We start from the raw sequence: 24,651 nt of genomic DNA on the forward strand, positions 1-24,651 counted from the left end.
AAAAAATATCTTTTACGGATCGTGTGCGGTTTGTTTTATTTTACAGTCATTAGATCAATGGTTTTGTTATTGTATTTATGCAGTATTTCAAATTAAAGGGTCATATATATCCTTGTAGGGGGATGTCCTGCATCACGATCATGTTTAGCTGAGAATATAGAGAAATCTTCATTTTTCTTTTATTAATATGCAAATTAGCATTTTGGTGCATCACGGGGAGAATTGGTGCACCCTTTCTTCACCAGTTTCAGAGCCCAGAGGTATCCACTCAGACTTGTCATTCTACTCTGTATAACTGAACAAGAGAGGGGGCGCCGGACCTCTTGGCCGCACCCATTCGGCTCTGAAATGCTCATTTGCATACAGGATTTTAGAGAGTTTCTCGGTAAATTAATGTTTATCACCCTCTGGAATTAGTTACATTTCTGTAGAAAGCTGGGTTGCTGCCATAGCATCCAAATCTGTTAAACCAGATATCTCAGTATAAACTGAATTAAGAACTGCAGATGAGGGATTTAGACAATCTGCAGGTGGGGGGCATCTTTATAACATGTGGCCTGCCCCTATTTTTCCTCCATGATGGGATGTGAACTGTTACTGTGATGTTTGTTGTTTGGATAATAACTGGCTATCTAACAAAGTAATGGGGCAGCAGCTCTGACAGGCTAGTAATAATAAGGGAGCAGTAAATGTGTCAGGGAGCAGTCACACGTTGTGTCGCGTTGTGTGTTGCGTTTTTGACGCATTTCACTGGCTTCAGCCTTGATTACATGCTAAGGTTACATTGGGGGACATTTACATAAAGTGTCAGTGTCTCCATTGGCTCTGTTACGGACCTGCTCTCAGAAAGAAGATACACATTTAATATTGTGGAGCTGTGCACACACATTTCTGGCGCCAAGACCATTTTCTGTCCCTGGGACCAAAATCTGTCTCTCGTTCCAGAAATGTGTCCAACAGTCGGAGAACAAGCAACAGTGCAATAGCCCTGTTTTGTGTCCCTGCTAGACCAAACTTCTTTTGGTCTACTTAACGCCAGTTTACAGCGCCCAAAAATGGCTGTGACACATATTAATTGTGTCTGAGTTTCCATTCCGCCAAAGCCACGCCCCTGTTCGGAGAAGAGTCGGAGCAGGCGGAAAGAGTCATTTTTTCTGGCGCCGCCAGCTAATAAATAAGTCAGAGAGCAGAATATGTGATGAGAGCGCCACAAAACTGGAAGAAACGCCATAGTAAATGTCCCCCATTGCGTTTTAGCAGATGCAGTGGAAACGCAATGTAACCTTAGCTTGTAATCAAGGCTGAAGCCAGTGGAATGTGTCAAAAACGCAACACACAACGCAACGCATTGTGTGAATGCGCCCTGAGGGCTCACAATGTTATCACCAACTTGCTGGTGTGCAGTGCTATGGGGCAGTTGATGTGCCTGGTTAGCAATGTTATGGGGGTAACAGTAACATTGTGTATAGCGGTGTCCTGGGGGCAGTAATTGTGCTGGATGAGAGATGTTAGGAAGGTAAGTGTGAAGGGCAGATACAAGGCTGACTGGGAGGCAATATTATGGGGGAACTAGGTCTGACTGTTATGGGGGTAATAATTATACATAATTGTAGTATTTAAGGGATAGTAATTTTGTTGGTTAGTAGTGTTATGTGAGTACTAGTAGTGACATTTTAGTATTAAGGGGATACTATTTCTGACTAGTTAGTATTGGGGTACTACTCGGTCAGACCAGTGTGCAGTGTTATGGGGGGTAATAATTCTGAGTACGGATCACAGGCTGAGTCTGTGCTCCTATATTACAGCCCTCCACATACACCACAAGTACTGGGTGTGAACAGCGCCCAGTGACCACATGCTGTGCGGTATTATCCCCCGCGCCTTGTTTACATAGGGTCACGTGCCGCCCATGCTGCGGAAACACGAACCAATCACGTACAAGTCGCAGGCGTGATGACGTAAGCGTTGCGAAGAAGCTGATTGGCCGGACCTGTAACCATGGCTACGCTTGTTGTGGCGTCCGAGTGTCAGTGAGACCCTAGTCCCCGGCGCGGCGCACACCATGTCCCAGCATGTGGCGGCCATGAACCGCAAGAACCTGCAGAAGCTGGCCGAGACCCTGAGCCGCAGCGCCCGACACTGTAACTATTCACACCGAGCGGTAGCTGTAGACTTGCTGGGGCTTGCGATACCTTCACAGCTGAGAGTTTGCTACAGTTGCATCAAGCTTTGGGTCAAGACTTTGCCTGGACTGGATGCAACTGTAGCAAACCCTCAGCTGTGAGCAGTAACAGATCCATGTAGTGTGTAGAGGGTGCACCGGACCCCCCGGCCACGCCCCTGCTGCACCCAAGTGCTTATTTGCATATTTATCTGATTCATGAGATTTTCTTTACATTTGTTTTGACCGCCTTTAAAGGGGATGTCACATTATACAGAATGGGATCCTCATGAGACCTCCCCTTTAAGGTAGACTCTTGTGTCTTGTCTCGCAGTCACCAGGCACGAGGTGGAGTGTCTAATCCGTCTGTACAACAGCATCGTGGGGCGCCCCATCGATCCCAACACCAGAGGAGGCATCGACCGAAACACGTTCCGGAACATCCTGCACAACACATTCGCCATGACGGACGACATGATCATGGACAGAGGTAAGTGCTCAGCTGTGAGTAGTGGTAAGTGCCCGGCTGTGGGTAGTGGTAAGTGGCAGGCTGTGGGTAGTGGTAAGTACCAGGCTGTGGGTAGTGGTAAGTACCAGGCTGTGGGTAGTGGTAAGTGCCAGGCTGTGAGTAGTGGTAAGTACCAGGCTGTGGGTAGTGGTAAGTGCCAGGCTGTGGGTAGTGGTAAGTGCCAGGCTGTGGGTAGTGGTAAGTGCCAGGCTGTGGGTAGTGGTAAGTGCCGGGCTGTGGGTAGCGGTAAGTGCCGGGCTGTGGGTAGTGGTAAGTGCCGGGCTGTGGATAGTGGTAAGTGCCAGGCTGTGGGTAGCGGTAAGTGCCGGGCTGTGGGTAGCGGTAAGTGCCGGGCTGCGGGTAGTGGTATGTGCCGGGCTGCGGGTAGTGGTAAGTACCGGGCTGTGGGTAGTGGTAAGTGCCGGGCTGCGGGTAGTGGTAAGTACCAGGCTGCGGGTAGTGGTAAGTACCAGGCTGTGGGTAGTGGTAAGTACCAGGCTGTGGGTAGTGGTGGGGCTGCACACAGGCCGCTCGCTGTATATAATGTCTCTGCTCGTGTTCTATTAGTTTTCCGAGGATTCGATAAGGACAATGACAGCTACATCAGCGTCGCCGAGTGGATAGAAGGATTGTCCGTGTTTCTCCGCGGATCCCTGGATGAGAAGATTAAATGTAAGTTTACTAGAAAGTAACAAAACTGCGTTATATTCATAACCCCATGTCAGGGGTCACTGGGGACACCCCCAGAAGTCCTGGTTCTGGGTCTCCGCAGGTTTAGGTCCAATCAGACGGGAAGTGATGATACAATGTACATGTGACGTGTGTGTATATGTAGAATAACACTAGATCTGGACATCATGTGACTTGTATCCTGCAGTGTTTAGCAGTTTTCCCCTCAGCAGGCTCAGAGCTGGAGGCTGGAGACTGGCTGCTATCATGTCTCCCATACATTGCACACAGAATATACCCTGACACTCACTATAACACTCTCTCTGCCACTCAGGAGGATCGCACATGACATTATAGAGAAGACTTGTTATATAGACTTGTACAAGTATTATACAATTATATAGACATTATAGATTTGTATATAAATAAAGCTGCCGGGGTGATATAGAAACTTCTCACTAGCTGCTGCATGATGTCACGGCCTGTGTCTCTCCTCTCTCACATAACCAAGGTCATATATAACATTATAAAAAGGTACTGATGAAGATAATGCAGTTCTATTGAAATGTATTACTAGCTGCTGCTTCATGTCTGCCCCTGACTCAGCTGGATCATATAGGACATTATAGACAAGTACTGACCTGTGCTGATGTGAATAGAGCAGATGGGGCGAGAGAGAAACATACTACAAGTTGCTGCATCATGTCGGTGTCACATTTCTCACACTCCTAAGCAGGATCAGATTGAACATTGTAGAGAAGGACTCACCTGTACTAAAGCACTTGGGGTGAGATAGAAGCTTACGTTTAGCTCCAGCAGCCTCCGTCTGTGCCTAATTACTGCTTCTACTGCATAGACTTGTGTGTAACCTGATAGAAGTCCAGCCCATTAGCAAGATGGTCACAAGAGATGTTAGAGTGAATTTGATTTTCGGAGTGAGGAGGAGGAAAAGAGCCGGATAAGTGGAGAAAGAAGCACTTTCCTCTGATAAGATAGATTAGAGTTTCTTATATTCCCTAAAACTATTGATTTTTGCAAAGTTTCTGAAAAAGTTACTTATCACTTAAAGGAAATCTACCATCAAAATCAAGCATGATGTAACAGCCTCCATGCCGCAGCTTCACAGGCTGTTACACGGTTTCCCTTTGCTCCCTCAACCCCTCACTCTGCCTGCTGTAATCTCAAACATTTGGGGGTGGGAGTGCTCCTGCGCAGTGTAGCAGCCTGCAAAGCTACAGCATGGAGGGGCTCTGGTAACACCCACCAGAGCCCTTCTGCATAATTTTAAAAGTTGATATTAGGAGGGAAAAACAAATATAAGATGATTACCAGTGTCACGGTGCCCCGGGTTCATCATGATGGATTTTGATGGTAGATTTCCTATAAGTGAATGTATATGAATCTCTTGTGAACGTTCCCTCCGTTCGCAGATTGCTTTGAGGTTTACGATCTGAACAGTGACGGATATATCTCCAGGGAAGAGATGTTCCACATGCTGAAGAACAGTCTCCTCAAGCAGCCGACGGAAGAAGATCCGGACGAGGGCATAAAGGACCTGGTAGAGATTACACTGAAAAAGATGGTGAGTTTCATCTGCTGCAGACCTGAGGTGTTTAACTTTATTAAAGGGGCGGTACCTTATGGGCAGCATAGTGGCTCAGTGGTTAGCACTACAGCCTTGCAGCGCTGGGGACCTGGGTTCAAGTCTCGTCCATGTTTGCGTGGGTTTCCTCCGGGTCCTCCGATTTCCTCTCACACTCCAAAACATACTGGTAGGTTGATTAGATTGTGAGCCCCATTGGGGACAGGGACTGGTGTGACAAGCTCTGTGCAGCGCTGGGTAATCTATGTGCACTATATAAATAAAGGAATTATTATTATCCATGTGATTGGCACAGCTGTCAGCCATCTCCAGCAGCCTCATGGAGAATCTATGGCTTTATCTGCCAGTACAATGGACTTCTTTATAGAACTCAATGTAAATACATTATGCAGGAAGATCCGGTTCAGGATCCGTGATCGGAATATATAGTATATCGGATGTATGTCCTGACCCATCAGACAGGTAAGGGGCCCGGGCCGCAGCCTCCATTCATCCGTGTAACTTGCTGGAGACATGTGGAGATACCAGATGACGTCCTGTGACAGTGATTCACTGGATTCCTCGTGTTCGTACACATAAGACATAACGTGTTTTCTCCCGCAGGATCACGACCACGACAGTAAATTATCCTACTCAGATTTTGAGAAAGCCGTCAGGGAGGAAAACCTCTTACTGGAGGCGTTTGGCCCCTGCCTGCCGGACAGTAAGGTGAGAGGCAGAAATCTAGCACTTTGTGTTAATTGTGGTTGATGACCTTTTCATGTTGTGAAATTTACTACAAAACAGAGACAAAGGAAATCTCCCATCACAATCCATCCTGAAAAACCAGGGACATTACTCATAGATCCAGGCACCGGGACTGTGGGAATCTTCTTATATGTGTTATCCATGGCCTCCTACCTTCTAATATCAACGTTTATAATTATGCTAATGATCCAGAAGTGCACTAAGGGGTGTTACCAGATTTCCTCTGTGCTACAGTTTCACAGGCAGTTACAGAAGGACTTCCCCCTCCCAGCAGACAGAGGAAGGGAGAAAATGCTGAGGGAGCAGGGGGGAGACAGAGTAACAACCTGTGAATTTAAAGCATGGAGCAGCTCTGGTAACACCACCCCAGAGCCCTACAGGCTCATTAGCACAATTTTAAAAGTTGATTTAAGGAAGGAACATATATATGAACATACCACAGTCCCGGTGCCTGGATCTATGAGTAATGTCCCTGGTTTATCAGGATGGATTTTTATTAAAAGGGTTGGCCACTCATGTTTTTTGTAACATGAGGGGGGGGGGGGGGGCAGGATATTAATAATTTAATATAATATAAATTGTATATATTATTTTACCAATATACATCTTAATACTTCTGATCTGCTTTCATGATATGTAAAGTGAGGCCTCCTGTCTTTTACCTCATCAGCCAGAGATTCCCGACCATAAAATGGCCGCAGATTGAGGGTCATGTGATCTCTGTCCATGAGCAATCGCCCTGCCAGGACCTTATGACTTATGATAGTATTCATGAATATAAAAGATTAAGGTCCTGGCAGGGCGATTGTTCATGGACACATAGAGATCACATGACCCTCCATATGCGGCCATTTTATGGTCGGGAATCTCCGGCTGATGAGATAAGACAGGAGGCCTCACTTTACAAGAAAGCGAAGCAGAACTATAAATAGATGTATATTAGTAAGTTACCTCATACACATAAACATGAGGTAAAGTGGGCAACCCCTTTAACATCAGTCTTCCTGTACTTGTGCTATGTGTTGCCTTCTTCTCGCAGAGTATCATGGCCTTTGAAAGTCAAGCCTTTGCAGATCCCACTGACCTTTAGAACCAGGACATCATTCAAAAATAAAGCAAGATACAAGATCTTGTTGGGGATATCTCTGCAAGTCCAGTCTACTCCCCAAGTCCAGCACTCACACACCGGACACCATCTCTAATATTTACTATAAAAATAATAATTTATTCTTCCCTGAATTATTAAGTCTGATGACACAAACAATAGAAAGTTATTATCCAATTTTTTGTGAAGTCATATTCTTCTTCTCTGTTTCACTGGAGGAGCAGCCTGGGGGTTTGGTTCTGTCGTCTCTGGTTTTGTTGCTGTGCAGGATTCTGAAACCTGTAAGAAAAAAGGAAAATCTCCTAGATGTTTTCTTTCCTGCTCAGATTAAAACTTTATTAGGCGTCACCTCACTGATACCTACAGATAGAGCAGACAGTCTGACAAATAATGTACAACTCCTCCACCTGGCGGATTGTGCTGCTGAATCTGACCTGGGGTGGGAGAGCAAACTGCTGCTGGATAAGGCAGGTTACTAGGCTACACAGAGTTAAAGGCAACCTGTCACCAGGTTTTACCCCATTAAACTCCCAGCCCCCTCAGGCCGGTTATGAAATGTCCCTTCTAAAATTCTCTCTTATGTAAAATCTCAGCCTTTTACCTATAAAAAAAAATCTCCCTCATAGTCAGGCAAATATGACTCTTCTCACCACATTCTCACATGAGATGAGTCACATTTAGTGGTTGCAGCAGGAGGGTCAACTTTGGTTTTCTGGTACTTTATACTTTGTGTCATATTAAAGATAAGAATCTAATCTATAAGATTGCACCAGGATTGTGACTTACAGAGCTACAGAACGAGAGATTGAGGCATCTGAAGACAGAAGCTGGAAATACAAGCTGCAGACGAAGATCCGGTTTGCAGCTATTTTTTTTTAAAGTAGCTGCATCTCCAGTTTTGTTACCCGTAAGATTGATGGCGAGGCACCAGCAGTATGTTTCTAGGTGCTATAGAACCAAAGATTGGGGCGTCTGATGTGTCATTCGCATTGCAGCCGCTAAACTTGAGGAAATTCTAGAAAGGACATTTCATTCTCTATTTGAGGGGGGCTGCTAGTTTAATGGGGTAGAAACTGATGACAGATTCCCCCTTTAAATGGAACCTAAGTCTCCAGGAAGAGCAGATCCCACACCCTGTAGAGAGCAGCAAAAGGGAGAGATCCCGCAGAATGGGAGATGGTTATATATATCAAGGCCTTAAAGAAGCTGCAGTTTCTGGTGTGTGTCCGGGGAATGCGACCTGTCCCCCCCCCTTAGGCCACCTCCTCGCCAAGTGGGTCATGGTAGTAGAATCACACACTCATCGGGATCAGTGCATGGGAGAAGAGATCCATCATGGATGTAGAAGTAACAGCCACCCGGGAATGAAGCTGCGCTCACACATGATGGCAGTAGCCGCTGTCCGGACACACAGACCTCATATCCAGCCTTTACTATCCGGCAGAATCTGTGAGTTGGACATAAACTACATGACTAAAAGCGATGGAAAGATTGGAGAACGCAGAACCCGGAGCTTCATTGTCAGGTTGCACCTTCAGCCTCCATTCATTCTCTAAGGAATGGCCAACATCATTGATCATCTACTTCCAGCAGTGAATGGAGATGCTGAATGTGGTAGTGGTACACGGGATCGCCACCCATAATTCCATAAGACCCCCTTACCACAAAGTTACCAGGAACCTATAGGAAACGTACAGGATCCCCTCCATAGGTGAGCGATGACACCTCTGCAGGGTCCTCGGAGGATATGGTCCGTCCACTAGAGGACCTACTGGAATGGATTCTCCTTTAGGGTGATGCCACACGTGGTGTTTTGAACGCATTTTTGGGGCGTTTTTAAGCAGTCTGTCAAAAAACGCAAAAAACACATGCTTAAAAACGCCCCAAAAACGCATTCAAAACGCCATGTGTGGCATCACCCTTAAAGGGATATTTTCATCTTAGACATTTATGGCCTATACTATACATGGAGGACCACCCCTTCACACCCACCTGTTTGAGTTTTCCTCGTATTAGCTGCACTGATGTGTTTAGGGAGTCGTCTTCCAGGTCTAACTTTGGCGGCTCAGGAAGTTTCGGTCCAATCACAACCTCCGGGGAGTCCGAAAGAGACAATGAGTGCACCAGGCTCTCCTCCCGTCTCCTCTGCCGCTCTTGGAGTTGGGTCGTCCTTGGCATGAACCTGGCAGTGCTGTTCCCCGCAATGTCCTTGTCTGGACTGACCATTCCCTTAGGTCTGGCACAGGGTGGGGGAGGGGCGCTGCCTCCGGCATAGGATCCTGATGGAGGCGCCGATGTGTATTGCTGGTAAGGAACAGCAGGTAGCAATGGCGGCATGGGGGAGAAGTCACGAGGCTGAGGAGCGGGACCCCAGGGGCCAGTAAGGTTCGTCACCACAGGAGCAGCTGCTGGACTGGACTTCTCCACTGCGGCTTTTCTTTTTTCAGTATTTTGGCCGTCTATGGAAAAAACACAAGGAGGATAAAGTCTAAAAAGTCTCAGGTCAGTATTCAATTCCCGACCAAGTACAACTCAGGAGGTAAGTGACTGCACACACTGAACATTTCCCTGAATGTGTACCCATGGTTTGTAACACTGTACACCCCTCTGTCAGCTTATCTCCAATTCACAGAGGCAGGAGACTGGACGCTATGATGTCTCCCATACACAAGATGAAGAAAACATGAGACTCTGCCTCCTATATCTTACACACACAACACCAGATAGAAAAATGATAGGAATCCAGTAGCCATCTATAGAGAACTGTAATTATGGGCACCAGGAATATAACTACTATAATGCTGCCCCCTATGTATAAGAATATAACTACTATAATACTGCCCCCTATGTACAGGAATATAACTACTATAATACTGCCCCCTATGTACAAGAATATAACTACTATAATACTGCCCCCTATGTACAAGAATATAACTACTATAATACTGCCCCCTATGTACAAGAATATAACTACTATAATACCGCCCCCTATGTACAAGAATATAACTACTATAATACCGCCCCCTATGTACAGGAATATAACTACTATAATACTGACCCCTATGTACAAGAATATAACTACTATAATACTGCCCCCTATGTACAAGAATATAACTACTATAATACCGCCCCCTATGTACAAGAATATAACTACTATAATACCGCCCCCTATGTACAGGAATATAACTACTATAATACCGCCCCCTATGTACAGAATATAACTACTATAATACCGCCCCCTATGTACAAGAATATAACTACTATAATACCGCCCCCTATGTACAAGAATATAACTACTATAATACCGCCCCCTATGTACAGGAATATAACTACTATAATACTGACCCCTATGTACAAGAATATAACTACTATAATACTGCCCCCTATGTACAAGAATATAACTACTATAATACCGCCCCCTATGTACAAGAATATAACTACTATAATACCGCCCCCTATGTACAGGAATATAACTACTATAATACTGACCCCTATGTACAAGAATATAACTACTATAATACCGCCCCCTATGTACAAGAATATAACTACTATAATACCGCCCCCTATGTACAAGAATATAACTACTATAATACCGCCCCCTATGTACAGGAATATAACTACTATAATACCGCCCCCTATGTACAGAATATAACTACTATAATACCGCCCCCTATGTACAAGAATATAACTACTATAATACCGCCCCCTATGTACAAGAATATAACTACTATAATACCGCCCCCTATGTACAGGAATATAACTACTATAATACTGACCCCTATGTACAAGAATATAACTACTATAATACTGCCCCCTATGTACAAGAATATAACTACTATAATACTGCCCCCTATGTACAAGAATATAACTACTATAATACCGCCCCCTATGTACAAGAATATAACTACTATAATACCGCCCCCTATGTACAGGAATATAACTACTATAATACCGCCCCCTATGTACAGAATATAACTACTATAATACCGCCCCCTATGTACAAGAATATAACTACTATAATACCGCCCCCTATGTACAAGAATATAACTACTATAATACCGCCCCCTATGTACAAGAATATAACTACTATAATACTGCCCCCTATGTACAAGAATATAACTACTATAATACTACCCCTATGTACAAGAATATAACTACTATAATACTGCCCCCTATGTACAAGAATATAACTACTATAATACCGCCCCCTATGTACAAGAATATAACTACTATAATACCGCCCCCTATGTACAAGAATATAACTACTATAATACCGCCCCCTATGTACAAGAATATAACTACTATAATACCGCCCCCTATGTACAAGAATATAACTACTATAATACTGCCCCCTATGTACAAGAATATAACTACTATAATACTGCCCCCTATGTACAAGAATATAACTACTATAATACTGCCCCCTATGTACAGGGATATAACTACTATAATACTGCCCCCTATGTACAAGAATAAAACTACTATAATACTGCCCCTATGTACAAGAATATAACTACTATAATACTGCCCCTATGTACAGGGATATAACTACTATAATACTGCCCCCTATGTACAAGAATAAAACTACTATAATACTGCCCCTATGTACAAGAATATAACTACTATAATACTGCCCCCTATGTACAGGAATATAACTACTATAATACTGCCCCCTATGTACAAGAATATAACTACTATAATACTACCCCTATGTACAAGAATATAACTACTATAATACTGCCCCCTATGTACAAGAATATAACTACTATAATACTGCCCCTATGTACAAGAATATAACTACTATAATACTGCCCCTATGTACAAGAATATAACTACTATAATACTGCCCCCTATGTACAGGAATATAACTACTATAATACTGCCCCCTATGTACAAGAATATAACTACTATAATACTACCCCTATGTACAAGAATATAACTACTATAATACTGCCCCCTATGTACAAGAATATAACTACTATAATACTGCCCCTATGTACAAGAATATAACTACTATAATACTGCCCCCTATGTACAAGAATATAACTACTATAATACTGCCCCCTATGTACAAGAATATAACTACTATAATACTGCCCCTATGTACAGGAATATAACTACTATAATACTGTCCCCTATGTACAAGAATATAACTACTATAATACTGCCCCCTATGTACAGGAATATAACTACTATAATACTACCCCCTATGTACAGGAATATAACTACTATAATACTGCCCCCTATGTACAAGAATATAACTACTATAATACTGCCCCCTATGTACTGTACAGGAATATAACTACTATAATACTACCCCCTATGTACAGGAATATAACTACTATAATACTGCCCCCTATGTACAAGAATATAACTACTATAATACTGCCCCCTATATACTACAGTTTCCCTACTCTTTATGGTTCTCCTCCAGTAATCCAGGACTGACCCTTCTCGGCTGTGGCTCGGGCCACGTAGCGTCTTCTGTCTTGCAGTTTTTCTCTGGTCTCTTGGACACTTTCGAACTCCGGGGCATAGCAGACGTGCAGGACTCCTCCAAAGAAACTGCATTCATCTAATTTCCTTTTGGCGATGCTAAAGAGTCAGGATAGAAGCCAAGATTATAAATCATAAATAATAACCTTAGATTTAGCAAATCATTTAAAGGGACAGCCACAGATACACGAGGCTGATTATCAATGTTATCAGAGATTCTCACTTATATTTTTAGGGGGCTCTCCAGTTATGGATTCTCTGCCAGGAAGAACTATACAGGGAAACCAAAGCCCATGACATAAAGCAGCCGGACGCTGGTTATATCTCACCGTGCGCTCTGTAACCTCTGGAATTTAATGAGATAAACCTCTGTGAACTGCTCGGCCGGGTAATCATCCAGGGGATTGTATTCTTCTATCGCTCCATAGAGAGCAAACTGCTCAACCAGCTCCTTCATTACACCAATGGCCGGGACCCCCTGCACCAGCAAGTATTGAGACTCCAGATTTACCGTGTAAACCTACAGGCAGGAGGACAAGATATTACACCACAGCTGTGCACATACATGTCATTACTTATCCTGTATTATACTCCAGAGCTGCACTCACTATTCTGCTGCTGGTGCAGTCACTGTGTACATACATGACATTACTTATCCTGTACTGATCCTGAATTACATCCTGTATTATACCCCAGAGCTGCACTCACTATTCTGCTTCTGGTGCAGTCACTGTGTACATACATGACATTACTTATCCTGTACTGATCCTGAGTTACATCCTGTATTATACTGCAGAGCTGCACTCACTATTCTGCTGCTGGTGCAGTCACTGTGTACATACATGACATTACTTATCCTGTACTGATCCTGAGTTACATCCTGTATTATACCCCAGAGCTGCACTCACTATTCTGCTGCTGGTGCAGTCACTGTGTACATACATGACATTACTTATCCTGTACTGATCCTGAGTTACATCCTGTATTATACTCCAGAGCTGCACTCACTATTCTGCTGCTGGTGCAGTCACTGTGTACATACATGACATTACTTATCCTGTACTGATCCTGAGTTACATCCTGTATTATACTCCAGAGCTGCACTCACTATTCTGCTGCTGGTGCAGTCACTGTGTACATACATGACATTACTTATCCTGTACTGATTCTGAGTTACATCCTGTATTATACTCCAGAGCTGCACTCACTATTCTGCTGCTGGTGCAGTCACTGTGTACATACATGACATTACTTATCCTGTACTTATCCTGAGTTACATCCTGTATTATACCCCAGAGCTGCACTCACTATTCTGCTGCTGGTGCAGTCACTGTGTACATACATGACATTACTTATCCTGTACTGATCCTGAGTTACATCCTGTATTATACCCCAGAGCTGTACTCACTATTCTGCTGCTGGTGCAGTCACTGTGTACATACATTACATTACTTATCCTGTACTGATCCTGAGTTACATCCTGTATTATACTCCAGAGCTGCACTCACTATTCTGCTGCTGGTGCAGTCACTGTGTACATACATGACATTACTTATCCTGTACTGATCCTGAGTTACATCTTGTATTATACCCCAGAGCTGCACTCACTATTCTGCTGCTGGTGCAGTCACTGTGTACATACATGACATTACTTATCCTGTACTGATCCTGAGTTACATCCTGTATTATACTCCAGAGCTGCACTCACTATTCTGCTGCTGGTGCAGTCACTGTGTACATACATGACATTACTTATCCTGTACTGATCCTGAGTTACATCCTGTATTATACCCCAGAGCTGCACTCACTATTCTGCTTCTGGTGCAGTCACTGTGTACATACATGACATTACTTATCCTGTACTGATCCTGAGTTACATCCTGTATTATACTGCAGAGCTGCACTCACTATTCTGCTTCTGGTGCAGTCACTGTGTACATAAGTGACATTACTTATCCTGTACTGATCCTGAGTTACATCCTGTATTAGGGTTCTAGTGGTTCACGTACTTTGACTGCTTTCGGCCTCCGTCCATCCCGGTACTTGGCTCGGGATGCACATATTTTCCGCTGTTCGTGGTGAGGATACACTTCGAGTTGTAACCGAGGATCCGCCATTTTTCTTTCGGGCACCAAACACTTCCAATTATTTCTACAGCTTCGTCCAACCCCCTATCTATGGGAAAACGTCACCGCTTTGTCTTCTTACCACGGGTCCATTTTGCCGACTTTTGCTAATGAGGTCCTATGTCTTATGGACTCCGGAAAGATGGCCGCTGCCGAGTGGTACAGTCTTCCGATGTACGGACATCTTTAATCGACGGTGGCACTCCCTAGAAATCCCTGTCACCCCAATACCCGGATACAGCTACTATAAATTTGATTGGACGGAAGGAACCATTGTGTAAAAATTCTACGGGGGAGGCCGGTTTTGTTGTTTACCAATTACAATAAAATATTTTACACCGGCGCCGCACTTTGTGTAGTTTTCTTCATAGAAATATAATAATTTATGGTGTCTGGCGTCCTGGATTTCAGAGACAGTATAAAGAATTTCTGACTGACACCTGTGTTGCCTTCTCCCCCCCCCCCCCCCCGCGGTGTTGTGTAGAGTGCGGTGTCCCGGCAGCAGTGTGCTCCGCGCTGTGCGCTCGGGATGATGCTGTGATCCGCTGCGGGGAATGCTGGGAGGGGGGATCACGGGGGCCGCGGCTGTCACCCTCACCCTGTCCGGGGCCAAGGATGCGTTTCTCCGCCTGTCCCCAGAGCTCAGGGCTCAGCTGCGCCTGGAACAGGTGAGACGCTGAACTGACAGCCCCCACTGCAAGGCATGCTGGGAGTTGTAGTTGTCAAGTGTTGGGAGAATTCTCTACTTCATGGAATGAGTCTAAATCAGTTCTTAAAGGGGAACTCCAGGCTGAATGATATCCTGAGCTGTGATTGGTGGATATAATCAGACCCCTGTAGATTCCCACTACATTGATGTCAGTGCAGAGAAACATCTGGGTGCAGGTTCCTTTTACATCCCAGTCTCATCCCATCTATAGAGGGATCAGTCTCTCCGCGTGTACGTGATCGCTGCAGCGTAACTCCAATGTAATAAAACCTTTGCCCCTGGAGATAGATGTTAATGAGTAATGACGATCTAGAGTGGGGGAGGGGAGGCTGCTCCGTCCTGTCCTGCGGAGAATGTTATCACCCATCCTGAAAACCCCCTTTAAGATCACATTATCCTGCAGCTTACTATGGCCGCGTTCACACACTGTTATTGAGTTACGTAAAACACAGGCAGCAGCTTGTCCAGATCACAGATCCCTTCAGAACTAAAAACCTGCAGCGCTCACCCTTATGTCAAACTTCTAGGACTAAACGTATCTGCAATCAGGACAAGTCCTTCTCCACCGCACATTGTTTCTCCAATCCTCACGGCGCGGTCACACGTTGCGTTTTGACCTGCGTTTGAAATGCATATACAACAGCTGAGGAGAGGGGATTTGCCTAATTACATCACTGTTAACATTTCTGTTTACAAAACGCATAGTAAACATGATGTTAACACATGGGTTAACATTGTGTTAACAAATGTAAAAAGGCAAATTACCTCAGCTGTTGTAATGCGTTTCAAACGCAATGAAAAAGCAACCAAACCGCAACGTGTGAACGCGCCCTCAGGTTTTTGTCCTTCATGTATTGATGGTTGCCCCTTCTCTTCTAGGGCTGCGCTGTGGAGGCATCATGGGATGAGCAGCCCGTCTACCTCGGCTGGATGGAGAATCGCAGCAGGACCACTGACTACACACTTGTAGAACTCAACAGGCAGCTTGCGGAGAAACTGGGGCTTGTGGAAGGACAGCAGGTACGGAGTTGTCAGGATCACCAGATCCAGAGGATGGCGCCGAGAATACACACAATTCTTATGCAAAGCAAGGTTAATCTCTGCTGCTGAGCTGTGTATATTACATCCCCCATCTTTCTCAGTGTCAGACCTCCTGAACATGCTTGGTCCATGGAAAATGACCCATGCACTAGTCAGATCCTACAGATCTAGCCCAGTAAAGTAAAAGGGAATCCTTGCATCATAGAGATCTTTATTGCAAGGAGTCTCTGCACCAGCGCTGTTGTTCTCTATGATGTAAGGACTCCCGTCCACTGCATTGTGCTAGATCCAAGGTATGTGGCCAGCACATGGGTCCATTGCCATGAAGTCGGCTGTGGCTGCCACTTAAAAGGATTGTTTAGACACATGTAGTTTACCCTTAACACAGGATAGGAGATAATTTGCTGATCGTTGAGATCCCTGACATTCATGAGAATCGGGGGTCGATTGTACCCCATATAAATGGAGCAGCAGGTCAGACAGGCATAGGGCCACTCCGTTCACCTTCTGTGACTTATGGAAGTAGCATTCATCTATATCCACCAGTACTATAGCAGGCGCATGTAAAACGCTACTCAATTCATTCAGGGGGTTCAGTGGACTCCTGTTCTCATGATCCGGGGGGGCTCCCATTAACTATCAGCAAGTTATGCCCCATTTTGTAAATAGTGAAAAATGTGAAGTGGCTAGACAACCCCTTTAACACTGGAACCAGTCTCCCAGCAGCACAGTCCTCCATGCTGGGAGTCCCTTCCTCCTCCCACGACTACTTATCAGTGATGGATCGTATAGGATCTTAGTTCTGCTGGGAAGTGTGGACTCCAAGCAACATGGAGGATTACAACCAGCTCCCCTTCCTTCAATCTGGCCGTCTGCAATCGCCAATCCTATGAATAGAGCACCAGAAGAACTGATCCACACTGGTGCTTCATACACAGGGGGATTTACAGTTGTCCTCAATCACTGAAGGTCTTAGCATTCAGCTCCACAACAATTTTCCACAAAACAACCCCTCTGTGGATGCAAGGACCCCCCCCCCCCCTTGCCATGGCTGAAGATTCTCTATGTCTAGACCCAACTGAAATTCAATTTTGTTCTAATACGAATACAATTTTCTGCACCTCCACACGCAAGGCTCATCTTCAGTAACTAAAACTATAACAAGAGAAGTCTAACAGATCTAAGGCATTTACATGGCTTCCTTTAAGACAAAAATTAAAGTTCTGCAGCTTCTGTGCACATAACACGAATGGTGCAAATAGAAACTAATGAAAAGTCCATTGAAAACAGACTATGGGTACATTCACACACATATGGTGGTGCACTGAAGAGGAAGGGTGAAAGATGCTCACCCCTCCCCTCTCCATAGCAAAAATGGAGCATGCTCCATCTTTTCCCATTGTACGGCGCTGAATGGTGCCACCTCGCCGCACCACCACTGGAGTCTGTGGGACGTATATTTGTGGCCGGATATACGTCCCCCAAACGGTTGTGTGAATGAGGCCTGGTTATTATCATTTTACCAACAAACCATAATGAAGGTCCAAACGCAAGTGTAACCTGGGCCTTAGATCTGCCTTGTCCAGGAAGTAATAACCATTGTACCAAATTGTATCATGCGTAAACATTTATTTTAACAGTTCATAAATGCAAATTTCAGCAAAACTGCTTAAGTACTTATTGTATCGGATTACAAACCCAACAACTCATATTAACGTACACACACCAAAGCGTGATTAACGGCAAATGTAACAGAACCGTGAGCAGTCACAGAAGTCATACCTCACAGCATATTGGGATCTCATCATCCTGGGATCAAAGCGAATGGATAAATCATAACTGGAAATATTCATTTTTAGTTTATGCAACTATGTTTACTCTAATAAGGCACTTACTGGCTGTGACAGAATAGACTAGAGGTCCCTGATGTGAGCACAGGACGCAGCGTTGCAGTTAGCACTGTGTATACGGATGTGTAAGTACTTTGGCACATAAAGAACTAACATATTCAGAAAATATGACAAAGGTATTTCTAATGATGGCTTTACATCCTTGGAAGCAACAGTACAACCCCAGAAGTCTCTCCTATAATACTACTAGAATATCTACAGTCACTTTTAATACGTGATCTCTTTCTATTAGAGACCCAGGATCACTGAAAATACATATTATCTACCCCAAAAACTGGTAGGTAGCACAAACATTCATTAAGACAACAACGGATATAAGTACAAATCCAGGGATAGCAAAATGGAAGGAGAGACTTTTTCCTGCCCCTCATTTAGAGGCCTGTATATTCTCCTTGCAATTATTTTTATCTTAATGTCTGTATACCCTTTTCAGTGGCTTTATGGTATTATCTTTCTAGGGCTTAAGGAAAATGATTTACATTGTGAGTGTTTAATTTAGATTGCCCTTGTGTTTGCCAGATTTTACCACCCCAATCTCAGTACAGTGGAAGAGCCAGGACATGCATTGAAAGGCTGAGCTGTACTGGGTTCAAGATGGCAAATGCAAATTTGTTTTGGCATAATCCTATCATAGTATATGGCCATAACTCAATGCCCGATTACAGAGTTACAAAGTAATTTGGCTTTATATAGATATCTTATAGTCAAGATTTTATGGTTGTATCCCGGATATGTAGAACTGCAAGTGGATTAGCTGACCTCTCGTCCACATATCTCCAGGTCACTACAGAGGTCACCTGAGGAATGCAATGTCCATTGCAGCCTTTGATCTCATTGCAGGACATAAAGGACAGAGCATTAACTGATCAACAATTACAAGGAAGCATAAGGGATAGTAACTGCATACAGCGGGGGATTTACCGCCCCCTCTCGTAGCCAGGGAAGAGCTGGCTGAGCAGGGTCTGCAGGGGCTTGTTCACACACATGTTGTAGTTCTTGCCCAGGTCGTGCCTGCAGGCCGGGCAGCTGTACACGGCGGCCTTGAAGGATCGGTCGAGGCAGCTCTTGCAGATGTTGTGCAGACAATCGGTGGTGATGGGCTCGTACACCACCTCCTGGCAGCAGATACACAGGAAGGTCTCCTCCACTTTGTTGATGAACCTTGGACCTTCCTTGAGATGCTTCATGACTTCATTCCACAGCTTGACGTTCACCTCGTCCTTTTGGATCAGCTCTCTTTGATCTGGGGTCAGATCATACTCAATTTCTGTTTTGGTTTTCTTGGGTGTTGCTTCATCTTCTTCATCCTCCTCCTCCTCTTCATCAATGACTGATTTTCTTTTTCTCTTTCTTTTGCCCTTGACTGGAGATTCGGGCTCATCCGAATCTATATTTTCCTTCTCCCTCTCCTTCTGGGCGACAGATTCCAGGTAGCCCTCGGGGTATTGCATGGTGAGGCCCAGTTTTTTCATGCGGTCTTTGCCCTCCTTGGTCCATGGCGCCGGCTCGTCGTCATCTCTTCTCAGCAGGTAGCGCCAGATAAGGAAGCCTGATTTGCCCTTTTCGGGCCAGTACTTCACCACTTTGTAAATGCCATCATATCGGTTACCCTCCTCTGGGGCATATTTGCTGTGTACCTTCCCCTTGGAATTGCGCACCACCCGGACGGGTTTGCCCGCTCTCCAGTCTTTAGCTTCAGCACCTTGCTTGTCATTGATGGGGGCATTACAGTTCAGAGCCAGAGCACGGTTCATATTGGTGAGCTTCTGGTCACATGACTGCTCAGCTGTACGCTTGTTACCCCTGAGGTCACGACCTCCGCTCCCTGTGTAGGTGAACTCTGTCCCATCATCAGCATCATCCTCATAACCTCCAGCTAGCACCAGAGAGTAGGAACCATCATTGCTTCTTCCATGGATGCCAGCCACATGAGGCCTGTGTACTCCAGCCTCGCTGACCTGCACCCTGAACCTCCACATGGTGCCGACGGGTACTCCTGGAATCGGGCCATAGTGATTGGACGGGACAATTGTGCATTCCCTGGAGCGGCCCACACAAGCCATCCCTTTACCCCAGTCTCTATGAGAGGATGAGCTGGCAGACGCCATCTTGGATTTCTTTTTGCTCTCCTTGAGCTTCTCACCAGCCAGCACCACCTCGCTGGTATCATTCCTACAGTCCGGGCAGTACCAGTCATCAACATCTGGCAGGGCGGATAGAGGAGGATCAAGGCAGTAGAGGTGGAAGGCGCTGTCACACTCGTCACACAGCAGCTGCTTTTCAGGGTCCTGTTTACCACCGCAGATGTGACAGGCGCACATGCGACACTTAGTTTTGGGGTCGTCCTTGCAGAGTTTACATTGTGGACCAGTCTTAGGCTTTTGAGGCACCTCCTCCACTGCTGGGAGCGGGATCTCTGGTGGGATTGGGGTGGTGGACTTCTCGATCTTGAACACCTCATCCACAAAAAGGATTTTGCAGTCATTTAAGGGGTCCCCCGCACCCTCCATTAGCAGCTTGGCATACAGTTCTTTGCTGGTCTTGCCATCTTTCTTGCGGAGGATCTCGGCGTCGTACCAGTAGCCCCTCTCCTTGGGGTCATCAGGGTTGTAGTTGAGCATGACCACCAGTCCGGCTTGTATCTCATCCCAGGGCAGCATAGTGCGGGCTCGGGGTCTCACGTCTTTACTGGTCAGCTGGACCACCCCCTCCTCAGGATAGTCCTCATACTTTATATGGTAGATGACGTCATCAGGGGTTCCCCCAGGGGTTCCCTGGGTCACATTGACCACCTCAGCCTCGAACCAGGCGCCCATGTGCAGGTCCCGGGCGTCCACCAGATCCTTCACCTTGTACAGCCCGTGGGCGCTGGGCTCCGGCTGCTCCTCTGCTCGCACATCTTCGGGCTCCGTCTCCGACATCGGGGCGTCGTCGGGCTCTTCGGCAGATTCGGGAGCAGTAGTCGGGGCAGGAGGAGGGGGGAGCTGGCGGACCAGCAGCTGCACGATGTCATTGAGCCCGACGCTGTAATCAAAGAGCGTGTGCCCGTCCTCCATCTGCTTCCCCCGGTAGAAGAGCCGCTGCCGCTCCTGATCCACCCCGAACACGTCATGGATGCGCTCCCGCAGCTCCTCCACCTTGGTCAGCTTAGACAGGGAGTCAATGCGCTGCGTCTCCCGGCCGTCCATGGTGCGCACCTGGATCCACATGATGGCGGCGGTAGCGGCTGCTCCGTGAGGTGATGAAGCTGCGATCTATCACTGGAACTCCCGCGCTCCTCACACTGCGCGGTTTATACTTTGGCGGGAGGCTGACCTGCCTGCTGCTGATTGGCTGGAGAGCTCATAGGGGGGAGGAGCTTACACGGAGCAGGCGGTGGGCGATCGTTCCCGCCCAAAGTCACAGTTGTGGTGGAGACGATATAAGTCAGCGCCATGTCCAAGTTCATTCACAATCACCCTCAGTATAATCTGCCTCATACACTCACTGTCTGTGGTGTCAGTGACTGTGTCATTGTTAATAAAGATATACGCAGGCTTTATTTAATGTAATATTCCCTTTACTATATGTGTGTGTGTATACACCTCAACTCATAGAGATGGAAAGAGGGGGGAAAGTTGCCCCTGTAAAGCGCCCCATGTGGTCCCTAAATGTAATAAGCGCCCCGTGTGGTCTCTAAATGTAATAAGCGCCCCGTGTGGTCCCTAAATGTAATAAGCGCCCCGTGTCGTCTCTAAATGTAATAAGTGCCCTGTGTGGTCCCTAAATGTAATAAGCACCCCGTGTGGTCCCTAAATGTAATAAGCACCCCGTGTGGTCCCTAAATGTAATAAGCACCCCGTGTGGTCTCTAAATGTAATAAGCGCCCCGTGTGGTCCCTAAATGTAATAAGCGCCCCGTGTCGTCTCTAAATGTAATAAGTGCCCTGTGTGGTCTCTAAATGTAATAAGCGCCCCGTGTGGTCTCTAAATGTAACAAGCACCCCGTGTGGTCTCTAAATGTAACAAGCACCCCGTGTGGTCTCTAAATGTAACAAGCGCCCCGTGTGGTCTCTAAATGTAACAAGCGCCCCGTGTGGTCCCTAAATGTAATAAGCGCCCCGTGTCGTCTCTAAATGTAATAAGCGCCCCGTGTGGTCTCTAAATGTAACAAGCACCCCGTGTGGTCTCTAAATGTAACAAGCGCCCCGTGTGGTCTCTAAATATAATAAGCGCCCCGTGTGGTTCCTAAATGTAATAAGTGCCCCTTGTGGCCTCCACATTGTAAAATGGCACCCATGTTCCCCTCACACTATAATTGACCAGTTGTGACCCCAACACTGTGTAATAGCCCCAAAAATCTAGCATGCCTTGGAGTCCCCACACAAATTTCCCATGTGTTACCCTCCAAAAAGTACAATTCCATTCTGTCTGCCCCACACAGTGTATAATGCCCTATTTCTGACTCCCCACATTGTATAATACTCTTCCTTGTGGCCCACACAATGTATAATGCCTATTTTGTGTGCCCTCATATTGTACTCCATTAATACCCCCACACTGTTTTATACCCCCTCTCCATTATAATGCCAGAAAGAGAAATAGCATTATTTAGTGTGGCTCCCGTATTGTATAATGTCCCTCTTGTAGCCCCTACACCGTATAATGTCATTCCCTGTGGGCCACTCTCTGTATGATAGCCCCCACATGCTATAGCACACCCCCCATTACATTATACCTCTTTCGGGCCGTAATTTTGTGTGGGGTTTGGTTCTGTCCCTTGCATGAAGCTTTTTTGTGAAAATAGGGACCCAACAGTTATGTTGTGTGACCCTAAATATATATGTATATTTATAATGTAGTATAAAAAAAAACACTCTGGTGCAAACAATAGTAATTTTGTCGGGTCTAGTATTCCCTGCCCTGCTCCTTAGTGATGGGACGGTCGCGAACAAGCCGACTCTAAGACCCGGCTCTTGTTACTGAATGACGTGAACCAATGGCTCACTTAACCCTACCCATAACCGGCTCACCACGCTTCCTATAATCCAATACAATTGGGTTAAAAGTGGAGTGATGTGGAGTGATTGACTGGCCTGTGGCTCCCTAGTATATATTTAATAGGGAGCCGTTCAGGAGCCAGGAGAGCTGGCTCTTCTTATTGAGAGGAGCCTAATGAGCCAGCTCACTAAGAAGAGCCGGAATTACTGCTTCCCTGCACATTTACTGTACATTCCAACAAAATGGCGTGGAGGTGGCAATAGGGGTGGAATTGATTTTTTGATACTAGTTTTGAGGAGTCAAAAATGCAGTAAAATTAAGCAAACCTGGAATTTCCATTCTATGACCTATGTAGTACAGCCTCTATTATAGTCAAATTTTTTTCTTTTTTTTAATGTTTTCATATTGGAACAAAATTTTAAAAAAAAAAGGTTTGGAGATGTGACTATGGCATTTGGCACAAAAATCTTTTAAAAAGTCGAGCGGCATTCACTGGAGCACCATGACCACATAAATAGCAGCTCATGGGGGGCTCTTTGTCAGACATCTGCCAATGTGATATCAATATCCTATAATAAGAATATATGATCAGTATTTAAAATATATTTTTGGTTGTTATCCCATATCCAACTGGTGAGATCCCAACTGATCACAAGAACTCATCACGGGAACGGTGGTCCCATGCTCACTAAATGATTGACGCAGTAGGTTCAGCATATGTGCTGCCACTGCTCAATACTATACCAGCACCAGAAATTGCAGAGTATATTTAGTGACCATGAGGGCATCCGGAATACCCATATATAGGGGATAACAATGGAAGTTATTTAGTAGGAAAACATTAACATTTTTTTTATCAAAAAGTGAACATTTTTAAGCTTCTTTCTATTTTTCTTCAGGTTTTTCTCAAACCGTGCAGTAATGTCCCATCTTGTAAGGAAGTCACAGTCGAACCACTATCTGCTGATGACTGGGAAATACTGGTAATTGCTCATTTTACTCTTATACGATCAACCACAAGGGGGAGCTCAATGCATACGTACTTAGGTCCCTTTGTAAACAGTAAGGGCATTAAAGTGAAGCTGTATTCTATATACAGACCAATGTAGTATAGTGTTGTTTAGAACGGGGATCTCCTCTACCTCATCTGAGCTTAACCCTTTAGACTGTTTTTACAGCCCCTATAAGCAAAATTGAAGTTATTTTGATCTGCAGCGCCCAGGCTTCCATATAATAAAAAAAAAGGAGCGACCCTTTTAATTCAGCAATCAAGAAGAATAAATACCCACATTGGAAGCTCTATGACTTTATAGCCGGAGTGCGGCCACTGAGTTCTTGCCAGAACCTAAATTTATCCCTGTATTACAGGAGATGAATAGTCTTTCTACGACTCACAACCACAATTAGGAAATCAATATATATATACATATATTTTTAAGATAATATTGATCTTGCATTACAGGAGCTGCATGCATCTGCCCTTGAAATGCACCTTCTTGACCAGATCCGAATAGTTTATCCTAAGGCTGTGTTTCCCGTGTGGGTGGACCTGCACACATGTATCTACATTCAGATAGGTAAGTAGTTTTTTTTCCAG

General features: G+C 45.3%; 4 protein-coding genes across 5 annotated transcripts in view; 2 read left to right on the forward strand and 2 right to left on the reverse strand.

Moving 5' to 3' along the window:
- Positions 1–1,984: 1,984 nt before the first annotated feature.
- Positions 1,985–6,970, forward strand: CLXN (calaxin). The gene is made up of 6 exons (XM_072154321.1): positions 1,985–2,141; positions 2,496–2,651; positions 3,237–3,341; positions 4,769–4,920; positions 5,545–5,649; positions 6,728–6,970. The coding sequence occupies exons 1-6, from the start codon at positions 2,063–2,065 to the stop codon at positions 6,776–6,778; spliced, it is 648 nt and encodes a 215-aa protein (XP_072010422.1). The 5' UTR covers positions 1,985–2,062; the 3' UTR covers positions 6,779–6,970.
- On the reverse strand, positions 6,919–14,846 carry RBM48 (RNA binding motif protein 48). The gene is made up of 5 exons (XM_072154315.1): positions 14,299–14,846; positions 12,619–12,809; positions 12,243–12,388; positions 8,786–9,252; positions 6,919–7,072 (listed from the first exon to the last, which is right to left on the reverse strand). Exons 1-5 carry the CDS (start codon positions 14,404–14,406, stop codon positions 6,983–6,985), a joined length of 1,002 nt encoding a protein of 333 aa, XP_072010416.1. The 5' UTR covers positions 14,407–14,846; the 3' UTR covers positions 6,919–6,982.
- A 66-nt stretch (positions 14,847–14,912) lies between these two features.
- PEX1 (peroxisomal biogenesis factor 1) overlaps positions 14,913–24,651 on the forward strand; it is a 32,413-nt gene continuing 22,674 nt past the window's right edge. For both annotated transcript variants that reach the window (XM_072154308.1, XM_072154311.1), the window contains exons 1-4: positions 14,913–15,083; positions 16,004–16,144; positions 23,954–24,037; positions 24,517–24,631. In XM_072154308.1, coding sequence (XP_072010409.1) covers positions 14,970–15,083; positions 16,004–16,144; positions 23,954–24,037; positions 24,517–24,631 — 454 coding nt within the window. In that variant the 5' untranslated portion in view covers positions 14,913–14,969. The remainder of the gene's footprint in view (positions 15,084–16,003; positions 16,145–23,953; positions 24,038–24,516; positions 24,632–24,651) is intronic.
- On the reverse strand, positions 17,775–21,374 carry LOC140133742 (E3 ubiquitin-protein ligase UHRF1-like). Its single transcript, XM_072154313.1, has one exon. It carries the CDS (start codon positions 21,282–21,284, stop codon positions 18,993–18,995), a length of 2,292 nt encoding a protein of 763 aa, XP_072010414.1. The 5' UTR covers positions 21,285–21,374; the 3' UTR covers positions 17,775–18,992.

The sequence above is a fragment of the Engystomops pustulosus genome, chromosome 5, assembly GCF_040894005.1.
Source record: "Engystomops pustulosus chromosome 5, aEngPut4.maternal, whole genome shotgun sequence".
Lineage (NCBI taxonomy): Eukaryota > Metazoa > Chordata > Amphibia > Anura > Leptodactylidae > Engystomops > Engystomops pustulosus.